This window comes from Stegostoma tigrinum, chromosome 1 (assembly GCF_030684315.1).
Source record: "Stegostoma tigrinum isolate sSteTig4 chromosome 1, sSteTig4.hap1, whole genome shotgun sequence".
Classification (NCBI taxonomy): domain Eukaryota; kingdom Metazoa; phylum Chordata; class Chondrichthyes; order Orectolobiformes; family Stegostomatidae; genus Stegostoma; species Stegostoma tigrinum.
Window position 1 is genome coordinate 67,682,968 of NC_081354.1, and position 22,306 is coordinate 67,705,273.

Below are 22,306 nucleotides of genomic sequence, written 5' to 3' on the forward strand. Positions count from 1 at the left end.
CTCTGTGCAAACAGAAAAGATCTCATGGCACTAGTAAAGGAATTAATACTGGAGAAATATACATGTTACTTAATGGAACAAACACAATCAAAGCAGAAGTAATGGTGCTCTCCTGTTCTCCTTGCTAACATTTAGCACTAACTTCACATGCATAAATAATTCATCACATTGCTCTTCGTGGGAGTGTCCTGTGAAAATTGACTGCTACCTGAGTGCTCTGCCCAGTGTAAATGAGTGGCATCCCAGCAAGCTCTTTGTTGGGATGGGTTTGCCATGGTAGCAGTGTTAACCCTCACTCTGCATGAACACCTATCAGCAGGTTGCCCCAGTGGTGGTCACCTCACAGGTTACAGGTAGGGATGTACCTCCCCAGATCCTACAACTAGGTCAGATAAACCGGAATTGCCTCCCACTTTCAGCTCTGACACCTGATGCCCCAGTAAAATTCCACCCGTTGTCTACCAACTGTTTGATGCTTGGAAGGTATTGTATTATTTCCTTATTTGCTGTTGTGATAAAATTAGGTGAACACTGTTTCAATACAAGGCACTCAGTTTTATTTGCAAATTTTCTATTAACAATTAATAACAGGGTAAAAATTTGCATTATAAAATATACATGACAGAAAAGTCATTTCATGATCTGAATTATGAGCACTTTATCTGTCACGCATCGCTCGTCTTACTCCTCATCATAAAATATCATACCTGCAAGGGTTTCTTTAATGATCGCCATTTGTAGGTAACTGCATGAGAAGCATCAAGTATTTATTACACTGAAGAACAAACCAAAAAAGTGACCTTATTTTGAAAGTGTAATTTGTCTTATACACAAATGGAAATATAATCCTTTTCATTCTAGATGACTGCAGCACAATTCTAGTTTGGCAATAAAAAGAGCTCACATTGTAATTTTACAGGGTTTAATAACTGAGTGTTTTATGTCTATTACAATTTAAAATGACAGAAGTTTAACATACCACATGCATTAAAGGCTTCCCCTGTCATTTAATATGGCCATATTTCAAATCATTGGGTGCTTAATGGTGGTCTCAAACTGAATACGTGCCGCTCACTAAGAATGATATTTCAATTGAGTGCCTAACCTTTTCACAAATTACAGGAAAAATGATGACCAAGTGCCCATATCAATCCACACATTTTCAGCACTTTGCATCATCACAGAACAAATTGCTTTCAACAGGATAAACATGACTGAAACAATGACTTGAGGATAAATAAAACCATCAGTTCATAACTGTTATCAACTATTTGCCTTGCTCTCTCCTCATCAACTATATCCCACAAAAGATTGCAAGCTGAAAAGACCTTGTCTTGTGACAGTTTTTCAAAGTTACAGGCAAATTTAAATTTGTTTACTTTACTCCAATGCTCCCTGACATAAAAAGGCATGTCGATATAAAATTTATGTCACCAAACCTAAAAAAAACTATTGAAGAGTACAGGTATTCAACCTTTCATTGTGCTTTGCATTTATTTACATATATTTAACTCAGTTAATGCTTGTTATGTATTTTGAAAGATTTACAGAATTAAGTGTGCAAAATTCTTCCAACAGAAATTACGAGGCTCTCCACTCATTACAACCAAACATTGGTGGAAGATAGGACCGCATGTGACTTTCAGTTCTGCACTTGCATCTAGCAAGCTTTCTTTCCTGCTTGTTCATACACAACATTTGTAATAATTTATCAAAGTCCACATAACCATATTATTGCATTATATTAGCTGAGGGTGAAATTCTTTAGGTTCCCACTGCTGTCTTGCTTTAGGTCCAGTGAGACACTGATGAAATTTCTCAGAAAATGGTAGAGACAGGTGGCATCATACCACTTTTTTTTCTGGCAGTCTCCTGTTTGATCTTACCTTCTTCAGACAGGGCAAAGTGGGAGGGAGGGGTTGCTGCGCTGAAATAAAGGGCCAGAAACTGGATGTAGTATTGATTCAGGGCACGAAATGCACGCTGAATACAAATCACCACCATTCCTGTATTAGATCATGACTGAACATTGCATGCACCTCTAACTAATATACAATATGGTACGTAGTCACATTTCGTGAACATTCTGATAGCTAGGCCCTTGATTTTGCCTGTGCTGGTCAAGAAATGGGCCTTTATTAGCGAAGGTAAGTCCCATGTACATTAGGTGCCCTTCTGCTGACCTCATATATCCCACTGGGTCAGCACCAGTGAACACCGTCCCAGCATAGGTGCAAGGATCATGACCTCTGAGTTATCTGTTCCTTGATCCCTTCTTTAAACTGTGTTTTAATTGTGCCATTGTGATGCATCTATTCGTAATAATTAAGGAGGGTCATCTGAAAATGGGTCATCGGATCCGAAACATTAACTCTGTTTTCTGTCCACAGATGCTGCCAGACCTGATTAGTTCAAAGTTGGCTGCTCTTCACCGCCAATCCTGACAACCTTCTACCACCCTGCACTTACTCCCCCTCAATCACGCTTTAGAAAGTTGCAGTGATCAGATCGTGAAAGTCACCTGTGCAGTACAATCAGCCCTGAAAGATAATGATGCTGGCATGACAAATGCTAATTTTATGTTTTGATGACAGGCTATTTGTAATATCATTCCTTATCATTCAACATCGTGCTTAGGAAAGGTCAAACATTATGCTCCATGACAAGATACTTTGTCCCTTTTGGAAAAAAGCAGCAATGACAATCAGGAGTGGAAATCCAATGTACAAAATGTATGTGACTATAAATCACAACAGCACACAATACTATGAAGTAAATTTGACACACTGTCCATTTGTGACACTTCAGAAATACTGTAAAGACAACATGCATGAAGCAAGGTAAAATAACTATTTAAGACTGTTGGCCCTTTGCACATAAAATGATTACTTCAGTTAATTTACCATTACTATGAAAGAATGAAATCAGTTATAGTTTTTGCATATTAATCTAGCTCTACTTGGAAATAGGTTTCAGTCAAAAAAATACAGAAAATAAATTTTGAGGATGTGTAATTGAAAAGATGTGCATACCCTGACATAAGATTTTCAGTACTCTACCCTGTAGATGTTAAATTGCAGCAATAAATTCAGTAGGGAGGCAGGGGTGGATTGATGTTGGGGGAGAATACAACACAAGTTTGCTGTTTTTTATCAATTACTGATTTGGGGAATGGACTTATCCAAAATTGTCAAAAGTAATAAAATGGAAACTAAGACACAAGTATTATAGTTAGCTTCTTCTTGTTGCCCGCAACTTCACCACCTTGAGATGACATTGTAAGAAGTTTCATACATTTTGAAGAACCTCTGCAACAACTGCCAGCCTCAGTTCAAGTAAATGGCATCAAATTCATAAATAATTTGGATGACATTGTTCTACTTCATTGCTGCTTTGCTTTGGTGTGAGATTTGCTAAACTGCTCCTATTTTATTATCTTCTGCACACATCCAGTTGATTGGAATCAAAATACTTAGTTGCAGGATAAGTTGTTTAGAAAAAAAGAACAAAAAAATCACCTAGTTCATTTATCACCATGTAGCAACAGTGTTTTGTTACTGACATTGTAGTGGAGGAGTTGCAGTTTTGAATCAGTTAAGACATAACTGCATACACAGATGAGAGTACTGATACTGTCAAATGTACACATATGCTTACATATATTAAATATATATGTATTAATAGCAACTATTTTATTTATCAGTGACATTTCGATACTAGCGATTGAGTTATTTTAAAATAATGAATACTAGATTTTTTGTTAAGTTCAAACAAGTTTCCTCTAAGAAAACTCAAGCCCTGACAATAACAGTCATGAAGAAAATACACTGATATATATTTTAAATATGTGTGGTTTACACTGTTTGTTTTTCTTGTGAGCTTGAATAAAAAGGCATCCACCACAATTGGTCAAGCAGGGCTTTAGGTGAGGAGCTGACGGATCTCTTTGTGAACATAGCAGAGGAAATCCATGTAAGAAGCTCCTCCGTGCAAGCCTTTATCTTCCACTAGGAGCTGTCTGAAGATCCCCTCTGATTTGTCTTTTTGCTTTAATATTATTAACTACAAATGGAAAGAAAAAACAGTCAGGCTTAAGATACAGGTTACACAATTTGTTGCAAACACTCCTTGTTTTATATAATTCCTTTTGACCTGACAAATACTTTAATACAGCATCTTTTGCCTCATTTCCCTACCAGAGAGTTGACGTCCTAGTGGCCTTACCGCTATTGCTATTAATCCAGAGACCCAGATAATATTCTCGGGGTTTGGGTTCAAATCCTGTTAAGGCAGATGGTGGAATTTGAATCCAATAAAACTCTGGATTTAAGAGTTTAGTGATGACGAAAAATTCTTTATGGGTTGCTGGTTCACTGATACCCTTCAGGGAAAGAAACTGCTGTTTTCTCTGTCTAAGACTCCAGACCCACAGCAATTTTTACTCTCAACTGGCCACATGACAATTAAGCAATTAGCCTAGCCAGCAATGCCTATATCTAATGAATACAAAATAAGGAACTTTTTTTTCTGAAAGTAAAGGAATTGATGTAACTTTTGCTCATAAACTCAGAGTTTAATTTAAGACATCACATTCAGAATTGTCATGGAACTAGCAAGGACTTTTTAACAGACAGCGCTTCAGTAAGTTTTAGTAATATGCAAGGTGCAAGGCAGCTATGGATGATACTATATGCTAAATATTTCTAATTCCAATTTCTAAAATTCTTTCACCAGATGCAAATATTACCAGCTGTAAAGGGAATTAATACCTATGCTGTGGGCATAGTTACTGAGCATGTACAACAGGAACTATGTCATTCTGGTATCAGATGACATGAACTGGAGTTTAAATCTGTAGAACTCCTAGTAAGATGTCCTTCTTGTTAACCCCTGTGCCCAGTTAGGCCAGCAGTCATTGCCCATCCTTAACGACCTTTTGTAGGTACACCCACAGCTCTATTAGAAAAAAAAACCCAAAAAAGTTTGTAAAGTAAATATTAAAAAGTGACTTTTCACTTCTGTGTTTGCATGTAAAAATCAAAGGGTATATGAATTTGCAATGAGCTATGTTATTAATTGAGAAGGGAACGTGACTATCTCTGTTTCATTCTCCATAAATGTTTTTTTCCAATGACAGACAGTAATTACAATGAAGGAGCATTGGTAGGTCTCCAACAATGCTGCTCAAACAAAGAGCTGTAGATGAAATCCAGATGACACTCTAGCCAATTTTCCTTGTTCCAAGTGCCAAGTGTTCTCATTCAGAGATGAAAGGCTTGTCTTAGGAGGAGAGATTGAGCAGTTTAAGCCTGTACTTGCGAGAGTTTAGAAAAATGAGAGGGAATCTAATGAGCAATGAGATGCTAAAGGGATTTGACAAAGCAGATGCAGAGCAGATGTTTCCCCTTGTGGGGCAATCTAGAATGAGAGGTCAAAGTTTTAGGCTGAGAAGTAGTTGAGGACGATTGACTTCTCTCAAAGGATGATGAATCAGTGGAATTCACTACCTCACAGCACAGTGGATGCTGGGACATTGACTAAATTAAAAGAGGAGATTGACAGATAATTATAATGGCAGGTTACAGGGTTATTGGGAGCAGACAGGAAAGTGGAGTTGAGGTTGAGATGAGCTGACCTGTAATCATAGGTGGGGCAAGCTTAAAGGATTGAATTGCCTACTCCTGCTTCTAGTTCCTATATTCTCAACATCTCTCTAAAACAGTATTCATTCAGTGAAATCACTAGCCCAGCAGTGGTGAGCGCATCACAAGCAGAAAAGATGTTCACAACTGAGCAGTCATAACACTTTAGTTACAACATTCCTGTTTTATTCCGACCAAAAAAGAAGTTGCTTTATGGAAACTCCTTTCTCATGACATTTCACTTCCATTATTGTGCTTCAAATGATTCAGCGGAGCTTGCATTCTTCCCTACTCATTTAATATACTGCAATGTCATGTTCTAGGTTATGAAATTGGGGATGTGTACATTGTGAAATATGTTTCTAAACAGGGTGAATATAACCAGTTTTCTCTTAGAATTTCCATGATGTCTATTACTCACCAAGTTTAGCACCAGGTTTTGAACCAATCGAAGCAAAGCAGTGATAATTGCGATTAAACACCTTGGAGGTGGAAAACAAGCCTCTTGGTCTATTGAAGCAGATTTGTGCCAGTAGTTTTCATGTCAGTAGATTGCACAGAGGGGGTCTGCTGACATTCTGAGATCCTCACACTTATGTACTGCGTATGTGATCCCAAAATGATTTATGTCATCAGTAAGGAACAGGTATGTGGAAACTGCCCCCAGCTTCTACCGTTGTACAAGTCACTTTGCAGCAATACACTAGAGACTAAAAGAAGGCCCAGAGAGGACCACCAAAGGAATATTCTCAATGTTAAAGAAATATAAAGCTGAATAGGAAGTGACCAAGAAATGCCTGGTGACAATGCATTAATGTGGTAGGACATGGAGGAATGAATCAAGAATTAAACAACACCACTGGAGCCTTCTGCCTGACAATGCCAGATTGCTTGCCTGGCTGGTGGGTGGAATACATATATGTAGCAGGGGCATGTAGCTGGGGGTCCACAGCAGACAGTGGGAATCAATGTCATTAATGGAATGGGAGAGAATTATTAAATCACAGAGCCCCTACAGTGTGGAAAGAAGCCATTCAACCCATTGAATCTGCACTGACCCTCTGAAGGCTCACCACATCCCCCTATCTCCACAACCCCATATTCTCTGTGGCAAGTCCACCTAGCCTATATATCCCTGGACACTATGGACAATTTGCATGGCCAATCCACCTAAGCTGCACACCTTTGGACTGTGGGAGGAAACTGGAACAGCCAGTGGAAACCGGTGCAGACATGGGGAACCATTGCAAACTCCACAGAGCCAGTCATCTGAGTCTGGAATCAAACCCAGGTCCCTGACACTGTGAAGCAGCAGTGCTAACCACTGAGCCACTGTGCTGGGGAGCAGGTTAAGAGATTAGCAAACAATATCTGACCATGGAACGGGAATATAACTCTCTTCTAGAAGCATTCCTGTCCCTACTGATCTACAAAAATATCTGAAAAATGAATTTAGCACAGATTATCTCGTCCTCCTTTAGCCCAAGAATCCCCAAAGGTTTTACCCAATAGACAAAGTAACACTGCTCCCTTAGATCAAGAGGATCTGATCCACATTGTTAAAACAATACCCTGCCCTGTGAGAGTTCCGATCAATTGTTCAAAAAATGTCGTAATATAGGGACATGGAGAGTGGGATAGTGGAGCTAAATGATTATTCATGTTTCTGCCATTTCAAATATATTTCACTTATGGAAGCAATACATTTGCTGATGTTTACACTATGGCCCTGAGTTTCACTTTAAGTAGGCTTCCGGTAAGTAACCAGGGAACGTAGAGACCCGCCAAAGCAAAGTAAGACCACAGGAATTTAATCACCAAGGAATGTTCCCTTGGTTGAACTGGGTTAGGGGGTTACAGAGATGATGGGAACTGCAGATGCTGGAGATTCCAAGATAATAAAATGTGAGGCTGGACGAACACAGCAGGCCAAGCAGCATCTCAGGAGCACAACCTGAGATGCTGCTTGGCCTGCTGTGTTCGTCCAGCCTCACATTTTATTATCTTAGGGGGTTACATGCTGGTTGTTGAGAATCAGGCAGCTGGTACTTCTGGGAGCACTCGGGCTTGAAAGAGAGGAGGACCAAAATGCAGCAGAATTCAGCAGGAGCTGGGGAACGTGGATTGGGAGCAGCTGTTTGAGGGTAAATCCACATTTGATATGTGGGAGGCTTTTAAAGGGAGGTTGATTAGAGTGCAGGACAGACATGTCCCTCTGAAAATGACGGATAGAAAAGGCAGAATTAGGGAACCATGGATGACAGGTGAAATTGGGAGACTAGCAAAGAGGAAAAAAGAAGCATACATAAGGTCTAGGTGACTGAAAACAGGCAAAGCTTTGGAAGAATATCAGGAAAGTAGGACCAATCTGAAACGACGAATTAAGTGGGCTAAAAGTGGTCATGAAATATCTTCAACAAACAGAGTTAAGGAAAATCCCAAAGCCTTTTATTCACACATAAAGAGCAAGAGTGTAATGAGAGAAAGGGTTGGCCCACTAAAGGACAAAGGAGGGAAGTTATGCCAGGAGTCAGAGAAAATGAGTGAGATTCTTAATGAGTCAGACTTTGCGTCGGTATTCACCAAGGATATGACAGCATAGGAGGGTGGCAAGTGTTGGGTATTCTAAAAGGCATTAGGGTGGACAAGTTCCAAGGTTCAGATGGGATCTATCCCAAGTTTCTGAGAGAAGTAAGAGAGGAAATAGCTGGGGCCTTAACAGACATCTTTGCAGCAACCTTGAGCACAGGTGAGGTCCCGGACGATGGAGAATTGCTAATGCTGTCCCCTTGTTTAAGGAGGGTAGCAAGAATAATCCAGGTAATTATAGACTGGTGAGCCTGACGTCAGTGGTGGGGAAGTTGCTGGAGAAGATACTGAGGGATAGGATCTATTTACATTTGGAAGAAAAAGGGCTTATTAGTGATAGGCAGCATGGTTTTGTGCAGAGAAGGTAATGTCTTACCAACTTCACAGAATTTTTTGAGAAAGTGGCAAAGTTGTTAGATGAGGGAAGGGCTGTAGATGTCATATACATGGGCTTCAGTAAGGCGTTTGATAAGGTTCCCCATAGTAGGCTGATGGAGAAAGTGAAGTCACATGGGGTCTAGGGTGTACTAGCTAGATGGATAGAGAACTGCCTGGGCAAAGGAGACAGAGAGTTGTAGTGGAAGGGAGTTTCTCAAAATGGAGAACTGTGACCAGTGGTGTTCCACAGGGATCCGTGTTAGGACCACTATCGTTTGTGATATACATAAATGATCTGGAGGAAGGTATCGATAAGTTTGCAGATGGCAATAAGATTGGTGGAGTAGCAGATAGTGAAGGGGACTGGTGGAGAATGCAGCAGAATATAGATAGATTGGAGAGTTGGCCGGAGAAATGGCAGGTTGAGTTCAATCTAGGCAAATGCAAGGTGATGCATTTTGGGAGATCCAATTCAAGAGTGAACTAAACGGTAAATGGAAAAGCCCTGGGGAAAATTGATGCACAGAGTGATCTGGGTGTTCAGGTCCATTGTACCCTGAAGGTGGCAACGCAGGTCGATAGAGTGGTCAAGAAGGCGCACGGCACGCTTTCATTCATCAGACGGGCTATTGAGTACAAGAGCTGGCAGGTAATGTTAAAGTTGTATGGGACTTTGGTTTGACCACATTTGGAATACTGCGTATAGTTCTGGTCACCACGTGACCAAAAGGATGTGGATGCTTTGGAGAGAGTGCAGAGGAGGTTCACCAGGATGTTGCCTGGTATGGAGGGTGCTTGGTATGAAGAGAGGTTGAGGAGATTAGGATTATTTACATTAGCAAGACGGAGGTTAAGGGGGGTGCCTGATTGTGGTCTACAAAATCATGAGAGGTATCGAGAAGGTGGAGAGCAAGAAGCTTTTTCCCAGATTGGGGCACTCAATTACTAGGGGTCACAATTTCAAGGTGGGAAGGGAAAAGTTTGAGGGAGATATGCATGGAAAGTTGTTGACGCAGAGGGTGGTGGATGCCTGGAACGCGTTGCCAGTGAGGGTGGTAGACGCAGATACGATAGTGTCATTTAAGATGCAACTAGACAGACATATGAATGGGCAGGGAGCAGAGGGATACAGATCCTAGGAAAATAAGCAACAGGTTTAGATAGAGAATTTGGATCAACACCGGCTTGGAGGGCCGAAGGGCCTGTTCCTGTGCTGTAATTTTCTTTGTTCTTTGCTCTTTGACCAGTGCAGAGGAGACTCCTCAAGGTCCCAAGAAGAATGCACAAAACACACCCTGAATTGTCTCTTCTGCTTCTTCTGACAAACCTCTACCTGGTGGGAAAACCAGCTTTCATGCTTAGTCATAAGGTAAAACTGCAATTGGCACCAATAATGGCACTGGATGCCATGTGTCTTCATTAGAGATGGGCCCCTCTAGTCCTGGATGGGAGGTTTCAGCACCTAACACTGGAGACTATAATTACAAACCTATACCTTAATAAATGCTTCATGGACATAGTGCAGGCCTTCAACAGCAGGGTGTCAAGTGGTCTCTTGTTTAATGTCACCCGTTGATAAACTGAAAATCTGTTCTGCTTCGCACTTAAATCAACAATTAGAATAAAGAATGAATTGTTTTAAGACCTCTCAAAAAGAAACCTGAAAAATAACAAACATCTCTGCTTACCTTCATGGAATAAGGATTCTGGTTTCTTAAGTTGGCAATGATTGACCTAATCTTCTTTGAATATGGATTGTCCAGTTCAGGTAATGAGGTCTGTAACAAAATGCAAGTTGACTTTGGTCAAAATGTGGTGATGTACTTTCTGGTGATTACCATCCATTTTCAGATGGTCATAGTAGGTTTAAGTTCAGGATATCATGTTGTGATATACACCTGTCCCATCACAAAAGTGCAATGTCATTGCTACTTTTACATGCATTTTACTTAGATAATGTGAAAGTTAGTAATAATCCGTAGCTGATCCCAATTTTCCAATCTGAAATGTAAACTCGTGTTAGGGGCCTAGTGGCGTAGCAGTGGTGTCCCTTTCTTTAAGTTAGAAGACCTGGTCTCCAGCCTCACTTGCTCTTGAGTTTGTGTCATAACATCTTGGAACAGGTTGATTAAGAGAAAATGTAAATCTATGTTAAGGGAAACTCTAAACATCTCAAAAAGTTCAAATAGCTGGATTTCTATTTTCAGAGAATGGCAGTGTTTTGAACATTTATGTTTTTTACAGGAACTGTCCCTCATGCCTCACCGCTGGGATATGTTTTTCATTGTATCATAGTGTGACAGAAAGTGATATAAATTTGCCATGTGCACACAAATATCCTACCATAACAACACTACGTACAATTTTGAAATGTGCAAACCTAGTCAGAATCTTTAGACCTGAGCTGGAGCGAGTGTGGATGTGGCAGGTGTGGAACATCACCCTGCTGGCCAGTGTACCAGCTGGCACCATCCTAGCTTAGGTCATTTCTCTGGAGGTTGGAGTGTAGGACTACTCACTAAATCAACAAATAACTGAGTTAAAGCCCTATTAAGGCCAATTGTCAGAAATCCAGTGGAATTTTCTAGTCAGCCTCTGGGCTTTCAGAGGTATGGGAAGCAGGCGAGTTTCCCGGAGGATGTCTCCTGATGGAATACTGGGAGACCAGTGCTCCAGACAGCTTTAAGGCTCTCCGAGATCTCATGGATCCAGTTGCAGGCTATCTTGTACAGGGCATGTTTTTGTTTCAAATTTAAGGAAGTTGCAGAGGAAGTGCCTCACAATGGAAGCTTTTACTTACCTGAACTGCATGTTGCTGCTTTCTCAGTGTTTATTACAGGCCCTTCAGCCTTGACAGCTTGCCAGACTACTCGATAGTGACTGCACCCTCTGGTCACTAATTAACCAATACAGGGAAAATCACTTTTGGGTCACAATTCACCATACAGGACAGGCTGTGACCCTCCATGTCTCACTGTCAATCCAAAGTGAAAAGTACTGCCCGTGATGTCAACATATGAAATATTTAAATGAAACATTTACAAGTGCCTACCCTTGACGTGACAGATCGATCTCCTGCATCTGAAACAAAGAATTTAACCCCAACGTCAGTGACTTGAGGACAAAGTTCAGGGCTGGTTCTGTAGTGCAGTTTGGATAGCACCATCAGAAGTGCCAGCTTAAGGATGAACAGTTAAGCTGAGGCCTTGCCTATCTTCTCGTTGGATGTAAAAGATGCTGCAGCACCACTTATAAGAAAGAAGGAAGTTTTCCTCAGTGCACTGGCTAATATTTATGCCTCAATCAACATCAGTAAACATGGGGTTACTTGGGCATTACTTGTAACTGCTATCACTCTCCCATTGTGAGGTTGTGGAACACATCAGTAAATCATGTTTCTGCAAATAATTGGGGTTTCTGCCATATTTCTGCAAATAATTGGGGTTTCTGCCATATTTCTTGTCTGAGTTTTGATTGGGGTATGAGCAACTCTGAGAAAATTCTGTTTGAATGATGTTACAAATCAATCAGCATCTGCAAACATTTTGGTCAATTCCTACTAAATCAGTTTATTAGATTTCTCAAACCTAATTCTTCTAACCCTCTTTCCTGCAAAATATAATTAAATTAGCACATGGGGGAAGAAAGCAAGGTTAATTTTAGCAATTTCAAGTCAAATGTTAAGTACTTTCCACATATAACTTACGAGATCTGTGTTGATATGTGCAAAGGAGGGTACATTAAAGATGCTTTGGATCAGTTCAGGTTGAGAGTTCAGTCCCAGCCACAGGAACATATTTATCCCATTCTCCAGCAAAAAGATTCCTCCGTCAGCTAAACGTTCTTCTGAGCAACGGACAGCAGCAGGAATCTCCTCACTATTTACATCCATCTTGTGCTGTTACAAAACAGTGTTCAGCTGAGTCAGTAGTTAGTGGGTTGCATTAACATAGTGAACATAGGAAAAGAGTAGATCATTCAACCTCTCAAACTGTTCTATTACTCAATTAGAATAATACTAATCTGTATCTTATCAAACAAAAATTCCACTAATTTCATCTTCAAAATGTTCAAGAGACAGACATCCAGATTTTCACTGTCCTACGTGTTTCCTGATATCACTATCGCGAAAGCTAACTTTAATTTTAGGATTAAGTCCTGTTGTTCTGGCCACCTTCACCAAAGAATCGTAGAAGGGTTATACCAAAGAAGGAAGCCATTTGGCCTATTGTTTGTATGCGTTGGTTTTCTTCAAGAACAATTTACCTTGTGTCACTCAGAGTCATACAGCACGAAAACAGGTCCTTTGGTCCAACCAGTCCACGCCGAACATAATCACAAACTAATCACACCTGCCTGCATTTGTCCCACATCCCTCCAAACATTTCCTACTCATGTATGCATCCAAATGTCTGTTAAATATAACTGTGCCCACATCCAACACTTCCTCAGGAAGTTCATTCCACACGTAAATGAGACTCTGCGTAAAAAAATTGCCTTTATGTCTTTTTAAAATCTCTCTCCTCTCACCTTAAAAATGTGCTCCCTAGTCTTAAAATTCCCCGTCCTAGGGAAAAGACATCTACCATTAACCCTATTCATACTCCGCATGATCTCATAAATGTCCATAAGATCACTCATTCACCCACCTATTCAAATTGATTCAAATTGCCTCCACCACACCTGGGGCATTGGATTCTGGATTCTAACCACACAATGCCGAAAGGATTTCTGCCCCACATTGCTATGGCATCCTTTGCCAATCACTTTAAATTTATATCAATTGATTCTGAATCCTTACACCAGTTTCACTCTAACCATCCGATGACATGTGAACTGTTTCAAACATCTTAATCACCTCAACTTGATCATATTTTAGTATTCCTAACGCAGGGGAATACGAACTCAATCTATGTAACCTGCCTTCATAACATCTCTTTTAGCTCAGGCATCATTCTTACTTAGCTGCATTTCTCTCCATCCAGTTCCTATATATCATCCTGAGGTTTTTCATTGTTTGCAACACATAAGATTCAACAGAAACTTCAATATAGATATAATTCATACAGGAAAACCTTAACTAATAGTTAAAAACTCAGCAGCATTTGTGATTCCTCTATGAATTGATTACTTTCTATAAAGCTTTAATTAGAGTTTGAAGTGTGCTGGAAATGAAATAGAACAGTAATTAATACTAATTATTTATGATCTAATATGAAAAGTTAGCACATTTTGACAGCTCTTCTGGTTTTCTTCAAAACCTCCTAGAGTTAAAATTACTATTGTAGTTTAACCCATTTCTAGCCTGATACTTGCAGTCGAATTTTAAGAGCTGCGGAAACCTGGCAACAATTTAATAATATCTGGCATTTCTTTATCTTTTGATATCATTAAATAAACAGGGCTATTTCATCCTTGTAAATCTAACATCTTAACAGTGGTGTCATATTTGTCTGGCCTCAATGAGTAGTAAAATCTTAACTGTTTTCTTAAAGCCTTGAAAAGGGAAACACCAACAGTTTTGAATCTAAGGACCACTCGGTCCACTGTGGAAGGCAGACAAAAGTAAATCTAGAAACGTATTATAGCGTATACGTTGAGCAGAGGTTTCCTGGGACTCCATTACAGACGACAGAGAAGCATCACCCAAATCAGATGCAAAACTTCCGAAATGTTAAACTTTCATGTCTTTACTTACAATAGGTAAAAGCCGTGGATAGAAAAAGGATTGGGTGCTGACCACATCCATAGAAGTGACCAATAGTCGTTGGAAAGCTCGCTCATCTGTAGGAAGGTCAGAACTCCCCAGTAAAACGTAACTCTTTAAGAGACAGTTCATGTAGACTGGCAGCAACTTCATGGCCTCTGGAAGGATGAGCTAGCACACAAAATAAAAACATAGTTCAATAACAAGGACTCTTCGCACAAAAGAACAGACCTTTATTTCTGTTTAATCAAGTGAAAATTACTTTGCAATGTGCGAGTAATATATCTGCTAATTTTACGTTAGAAAACAATGTGATTTCTCCTTACAAATTGCATTCTTAAATGTTCTACATTAGTAAAGACAATGCTTTGAAGTCTGTCCAACACAATCCAGTGCATGACTGAAAGTGTCAGCTGATAAAGTGAGGAGTGTGGGCAGTAAATATGAAAAGTGCCTTCTTGTCTAGTTATTCCAGTTTAAGTTTCAATCCTTCTGTCCTTTAGTGGAGATGATACACAATTTTAATCAAACTCGATAGAAACCTATGTTTGCTTCAGGCTAAAATATAGATTCATTTTCTCAAATACTTAGGGTCAGCCAGAATACAGTACAAATGCTGCTTTTATACCATACTTTTAAATATCATTACGTTTCAATATATTTTCCAAAATGTAGTACTTCAAACGGTCTTTGTGAGTTTTACTAAGACTCCTTGTGTGCTATATCACATGAAATGTGGGTATTTAAAAATATATATTTGTATAACACTGGGCCTTAGAAAATAAGCTACAGAGCATTGCAGTTACATGACTGAAGAGTATCCAGAGACCTCGAAATGTGATCTGGAGAGATGAGGCCCAAATTTAAATTTGTTCAAGTTATGAGCTTTGAATGAATTAAAATCATGCCTAAGGATGGAAACTTGCCACTTTTTTTCTGACAGTGAGTCACACAATTTAGTGTAAGAATTCTCAATATGAGGGGGCGCGAGTTTTCTCAGGGTATCTTGCCAAACTTACTATTTTAATTGCCATTTGAGCCGTACTTCCACCCTATCCTTTCATGTGCCATTCCCAGAACAGCTCACCACTCACTAGAGATCCTGGGAATTGACCATCGTCCTTGGAGCCAGCACCATATTTAAATGCCCACTGTGCACCCAGACACTGTCCATCAGGAGCTGCCCTGCATGGTTCCTGACATTTGCCCTGGATTTGACAGACAGGGCGAAACCCTTTATCGCACTTTGCAGGCATGGTCCTGGAGGTCCTGCTTGTCTTCTTCCCCCATGATCAGCAATGAAGACCATGACACACAGAAACATAGGATAGAGCATTAAGAGTTAGCCATTTGATCCCTTGAGTCTACTGCGCTAATCAACTCGTCATGGTTGACACCGAGCTGAATTCTCTAATCCCTCCCTCCCCCATACTCCTTGATCCCTTTAGCTTCAAGAGCTACATCTACACCCTTTTTGAAAACACAACATTTTGGCCTCAACCGCTTTCTGTGTTAGTGAATTCGACAGGCTCATAACTCTCTGGGAGAAGAAATTTCTCCTCATCTCAGTCCTAAAAGGTTTACCCCTTTTCCTTAAACCATGACTCCTGGTTCTGGATTCCCCCGCCATCGGGAACATCCTTCCTGCATCAAACCAGTCCAGTCGTGTTGGAATTTTATAGATTTTTATGAGGCACCCGTCATGCTTCTAAATTCCAGGGAATACAATCCTAACCAACTCAATCTCTCCTCATACATCAGTCCTGCCATCTCAGGAATCCATCTGGTAAAACTTTGTTGCACTTCCGCTACAGAGAAAAATAAAGTCTTTCCTCAGATATGGACACCAAAACAGCCCACGATATTCCAGGTGTAGCCTCACCAATGCCCAGAAAGGGGCAAGACATCCTTGTTCCTGTACTCAAATCCTCTTGCTGTAAAGTCCAACATACAGTTTACCTTCTTTACTGCCTGCTGAACCTGTATGTTTACTTTCAATGTACGAAGATAGCCAGGTCTCACTGAACATTCTCCTCTCTCATTACCACTCACCCTTGGACTGGTTTCAGAGGCTGTGCTTGAGTTACTGTGCTGGGGTCCCCTGACAGCAGGCTATACCCATTGACTGGGCTGAGGCCTACTGACAATCATAGTAACCATGGCTTTGTGCCCATATCAAATGGCACAGCAAGGCAGTATTAAAATGAAATAAAAACAGAAACTGCTGGGCAAACCCAGCAGGTCTGGCAGCCTCTTTGGAGAGAAAGCAAAGTTCTTGTTTTGAATCCAGTGATCCTGCTTCAGCACTGCCTGCGTATTAATATGAGCCAGGTTTGTCCAGCTGAGAGAGCGAATTGCGAAAATGGCCATTCGAGACACTAATTAGACACAACGTAAGATTACAAGAAGAATAGTCCCAATTGATATGATACATCAGTAAACATGATAAATGCACAAATAGTCAAAATCAAAGCTGCAAAGTGCTCCTCATTAACATTAAGAGAGTCATCCTATACACGAATGAAGCAAAATCCTGACACAGTCACACACACACAAACATAAATTACAGACAATATCCCAGACTTTTCCATCACTGTCCTTGGGTGTATCCACAGGAAGGATAGAACCACCAGAAATGGCAATACAGCAGTACACAAACAAAGGGAGATGTATGGGAATCTTCAACATTGACTTCAGAACCTAAGAATTCTCATCACATATGGACAAACGCAGGCAAAGAAGCCTGCTGCTGTTTATCAACCACTAACCCCATCACCCTGGATGAATTAAATGCACCTTCATATCTAATCCTACTTGGAAGAGGCACTGAAGGAGTAGCACAGGCACAGAATACACTCTGTGTATCTATCCTCTGGAGTGGCTCAGGACTATCACTACTTTTTTTTTCTTTATTCATTCACGGGATGAGGGCGTCGTTCGCTTTTGCCCATCCCTACTTGCCCAGAGGCCAGTTAAGAGTCAACCAAACTGCAGTAGGTCTGGAGTCACATGTAGGCCAGACCAGGTAAGGAGGATAGTTTCCTTCCCTAAAGGACACGAGTGAGCCGTATGGATTTTTCTAACAATAGGTAATGGATTCGTGGTCATCATTAGATATTGGTCATCATTCTGGATATTTACTGAATTCAAATTCCACCATCTGCTGTAGCAGTATTCGAACCCAGGAGGCAATGAGCTAGTGGTATTATCGCTGGACTGACTGAGCTTGCTGAGTGCTGAAGGTCATATCATCCAGACTGGGGCAAGTGATAAGAGAACTGACAAGATAGCAAAAGTACCTGACCAATCAACCTGTTACTCATGCATGTGTCCGGTTATCACAGTCTCATGGAAACAATCTGCACACTGAAAAACCAAGCGGAGGCTTGGGGACCGCTTTGCAGAACACCTCCGCTCAGTTCGCAATAAACAACTGCACCTCCCAGTCGCAAACCATTTCCACTCCCCCTCCCATTCTTTAGATGACATGTCCATCATGGGCCTCCTGCAGTGCCACAATGATGCCACCTGAAGGTTGCAGGAACAGCAACTCATATTCCGCTTGGGAACCCTGCAGCCCAATGGTGTCAATGTGGACTTCACCAGCTTCAAAATCTCCCCTTCCCCCACCACATCCCAAAACCAGCCCAGTTCGTCCCCTCCCCCCACTGCACCACACAACCAGCCCAGCTCTTACCCTCCACCCAAAGCATCCCAAAACCAGGCCAACCTGTCTCTGCCTCCCTAACCTGTTCTTCCTCTCACCCATCCCTTCCTCCCACCCCAAGCTGCACCTCCATCTCCTACCTACTAACCTCATCCCACCTCCTTGACCTGTCCGTCTTCCCTGGACTGACCTATCCCCTCCCTACCTCCCCACCTATACTCTCCTCTCCACCTATCTTCTTTTCTCTCCATCTTCGGTCTGCCTCCCCCTCTCTCCCTATTTATTCCAGAACCCTCACCCCATCCCCCTCTCTGATGAAGGGTCTAGGCCCAAAACGTCAGCTTTTGTGCTCCTGAGACGCTGCTGGGCCTGCTGTGTTCATCCAGCCTCACATTTTATTATTTCACACTGAAGAAACAGGTTTCAAACTGTCCATTAGTGAATTTCATAATGAAACTGACAAAAATCAGTGTTAGCTTCAGGATTTCAAAATGTGGATTTTTTTTTCCTGAGATATTAAGAGTCAGCTAGAACAGAACACAAACACTTGGAATGGATAAAATTTCAACAAATTGAACAGTTCAAAATTAGGTATCATGAGATAATATGGAACATAACCAACAGCAAGAGAGTTGCATTCCACCTCAGTATGTAACCTCATGGCTTGGCATTTCACTGAATCCAGAGTCACCATTAAGCCAGAGGACCAACTTGAGTTGAATGAAGATCATGATTTACCATCACAGGTGTCAATCTTCAGCTAAATGGATTCACTCTACATTATTTCAAAAGAGTCAGAGTTCATTGGATGCTGAAATAATTGTATGTGCAGACAACTTCCTGAATGGAACATGAATGGCTAGTACTCCAGAACCAGCTAGGCTTTTATCCAAGGTGGTTGAGTGCAGCTACAAGATTGGCATGAGTCCTACAAGCAAAAAAAAAATTCCCAGATATGTCCTATGCATTAAACGAAAAAGGATGAAATCTAACCTGGCAAAGTGCTGCCCATTATACACTCATCAACAAACTGATGGAAGGGGCCATCGATAGTGCTATCAGTTGGTATTTTGTCACCACATCAGATAGTCATTGATGCTCAGTTTGGGTTATTTTAGGACAGGTCTAATGGTCTTGGTTGTTGGAGATCAATCATTTAGTCATAGGATATCGCTGCGGAAGTTCTCAGGTCAGTGTCCTTGGCCCAACTATCTGCAGTTGCTTCATCAATGGCTTCCCTTCAATGTAGTCAGAAATAGATATGTTCATTGATGATTCCACAATGTTTGGCACCATTTACAACTCCTTGTATAATGAAGCAAATGTGCCTGTGTGCATCAAGACCTAGACAACTTTTACGCTTGATGTAAACGCTGGTCAGCTGGGACCAGTGATAGTAATGTCACTTGCTATTTACACAGCAAGTTATTCGCATCTCCAACAAGAGTGAACCTAACCAGTCATAATCTTTTCAGTATTACCATCTCTGGATTCCACACCAATCAACATTCTTGGAAGTTACAATTGGCTAAAAATGTTACTGGATCAGTCACATAATTACTGCGACTACAAGGGTGGGTCAGCTCCTGTCCCCAAGTCTTTCCAACATTTACAAGGTCAAAGTAAGAATGTAATGGAATCCTTGCAAATTAACAGCAGCTAAGAGCAGCTCCAAAATTATTCTTGACACCAAACATTACTCAGGACCAAGCAATCTGTCTGCTTGGTACTCCATTCAACACTTTAAATGTTAATTCCGTGTGTATGTACCATACGCAATATACATTACAACAACTTGCCAAGGCTTCTTTTGACAGTACTTCACAAAAACACAACCTCCACCATTTAGAAGGTCAAGAGGAACAGAAACAGGCCATCATCATGGATCAGAATCCTGACATTCCTGACCTAACAGTGCTGTGACCGCACATAGATGACTGAGACTGCCCCAGTTCGGAAGGCCAGGTCATGTTCTCAGCGGCAGTCAGAATTGGGCAATAAATGGGGCTTGCCAAAGCATCCACATCTCACATCAAGGAACAGATGAAGTGTATGATAAAATAAGATCAATGTATTATTAAATAAAAGAGAGTTGATTCTTACTTCTTTTGACTAAATCTGAGTTGTATCAAGCCATTTGGAGGGATTTCTCCATGAGGACTAGAGGATTTTCTCACTGTATCTTACCAAGCTTGCCTCATTAACAGCCGAGCCTGCCCCTATGGTGTTCCTCATGTTTGATTTCAGCCCCAACTTACCAAGCACGTTCTTGGAACAACTTACCGCTCAGCAGGTATCCTGGCATTCACTGGCATCTCTTGTACCAACAATACTTTTAAAAGCAGGTTGTGTATCCAGACAAGCACTACAATCCAGAGCTGCACTGCACAGCTGATACGTGCCCTGGATGTGGGAGAGAGGGGCAAATCATTGCCCCGCTTTGCAGTCAAGGGCAAAACTGCAAAGCTGGAGGTGTACTGTACCCACCTCTCACCAGGGCTCATGCTCTATCACTCTCATTGTTGCCTGCCACATCTCACCTCTCTCACTCTCACTGACTCCAACTCCTACACGACTAACCCTGCATGCCCTCTGCACTATCTCTTCACTTGCTGGGGTCACTCCTTGTTTTCCCTCCCCCATTGTGTGCCAGGATCTCGAGTGAAGGTTATCCATTTGATGTGGCTGAGGCCTGCTGATAACCATGACAAGTTTCCTGGCTTTGTGCCTGCGCTAAGTGGAAAAGCACAACTGCACTGATATCAACCTGGTACCTCTGCTGATGGGGCAAAGTGCGAAAAGACAAGGCAAGACAGGGATGTTATGAGTATCCAGCCAGACTCAGAATGAGGGTGGGTCATTAGAGCAAGCAAAGACCCTAAACATGCAGTCTGGTCCAGTCCACGGGCTGGGTTTGTGTCCCTGAGCACACAGTAATCTCGATGCAGCTTTATAATAACAGTTGTTGGTGCAGTCGAAGGTGCAACTTGAAGTTCAGAAGTGTATGGTAAGTGGATCAGAAATAGGTCATGGTGCTCCCTAAACGCTGGCAATATATTGGACATAGGGTATGTGTGGTCAGTGCCTATTTAGTGTGCCCTGAGCCTTTGGCACCAGTGCGGGTCCTTTGGAGCACACAGTGAGCTAAATTTACTGGGATCTGTGCTGAATTCAATGTTAAAGTTTCCCAAAATCTAGCTTTTTTTTGGTGAGATCGGAAGCTGAATATTAAATAGGCAAGCCAGGCTGTTAACAAGGTATTTCACAAGGAATAATCTGCCTTAAATTGGTAACTCACCACTGCCTAGCAAGAAACTCATTATACCATTTGTGAAAAGCATTAAAATATGGAGCATGAAGATTCTGATATCAACAATAGTGTTGACTGATGTCTCATCTGATTCCACCACAAACCTCTCCACCGCCCACATTGCTCAGATTTCTGTAAGACATCACATTGTAGTTTTATATTTATGGCAATACGAATTGTGCAGCAACAAGCAACCCATAATATTGTTCTACTGGTTGAGCATTAAAATCTTTTAGCACTCGTGAAGACTTTGACTCAAGATGCGATACCCTGGTGTATCTGCTCAATGTATCTGTAACTCAATGGAATGTAATTAACTGACAGCAGTTCAGCTCAATTTGAAATGGTACACTTCAAATATGCTCAGTGAGCCATCATAAACTGTATACACTTTATTGCAAATAATATGTCAATGGGAATTGAATCCAAACTGGTGTTCTGAAAATGCTTCCATCTTTCATGGTTTTTTGACTGTTTATGAAGCTGGGTGTTTGGAAATGCTTCTGAACCACTTGAACTTCTTTCATGCTTTCAGACATTATTTGAACCACTTGACTGGATTATATTCTTCCAACTCTTTAAAAAAATGGCACTGGCTTAAGCAACTGATGATATGTTTATCATTCATTAAACCGTATATGCCAGCATCTCACACCAAATATAATGAGGCAGCATCACAATTAACAGGTTTTAGTAGATTAAGTCATTCAGTGCAAGAGATTCTGAAGTTATCTTTCATTCAATTTTGATGAGCACAATTGAAATTTCAGTGGTTTTTAATATATTATACAGGTAAAGTAATAGATGGAAAATAAGTGCACAGAAGTTCCTCTTTCTTTGGCATTTCATACTGTTTAATTTGTGCTTGAATCACATCCTATTAATAATGTTAGAGCTAGTGCTGGTCACAGAAATGTTGAACGCTAGAAAATTTCTACTCAGCCATAGTCAATTATGCTGAATGCATTCTTTGTCACCATACATCATCAATAATAATGAAGGGTGAAGGATAA

The 22,306-nt window shown here is 41.0% G+C and overlaps 1 protein-coding gene across 1 annotated transcript in view; it reads right to left on the reverse strand.

The window, feature by feature from the left end:
* Window positions 1-551: 551 nt before the first annotated feature.
* The window catches only part of LOC125456254 (protein transport protein Sec24D), a 196,665-nt gene continuing 174,910 nt past the window's right edge, over window positions 552-22,306 (reverse strand). The window contains exons 20-23 of the mRNA XM_048539223.2: window positions 14,308-14,487; window positions 12,316-12,507; window positions 10,298-10,387; window positions 552-4,062 (exon numbers count right to left, since the gene is read on the reverse strand). Of these exons, the coding sequence (XP_048395180.1) occupies window positions 3,922-4,062; window positions 10,298-10,387; window positions 12,316-12,507; window positions 14,308-14,487 (603 nt within the window). The 3' untranslated portion in view covers window positions 552-3,921. The remainder of the gene's footprint in view (window positions 4,063-10,297; window positions 10,388-12,315; window positions 12,508-14,307; window positions 14,488-22,306) is intronic.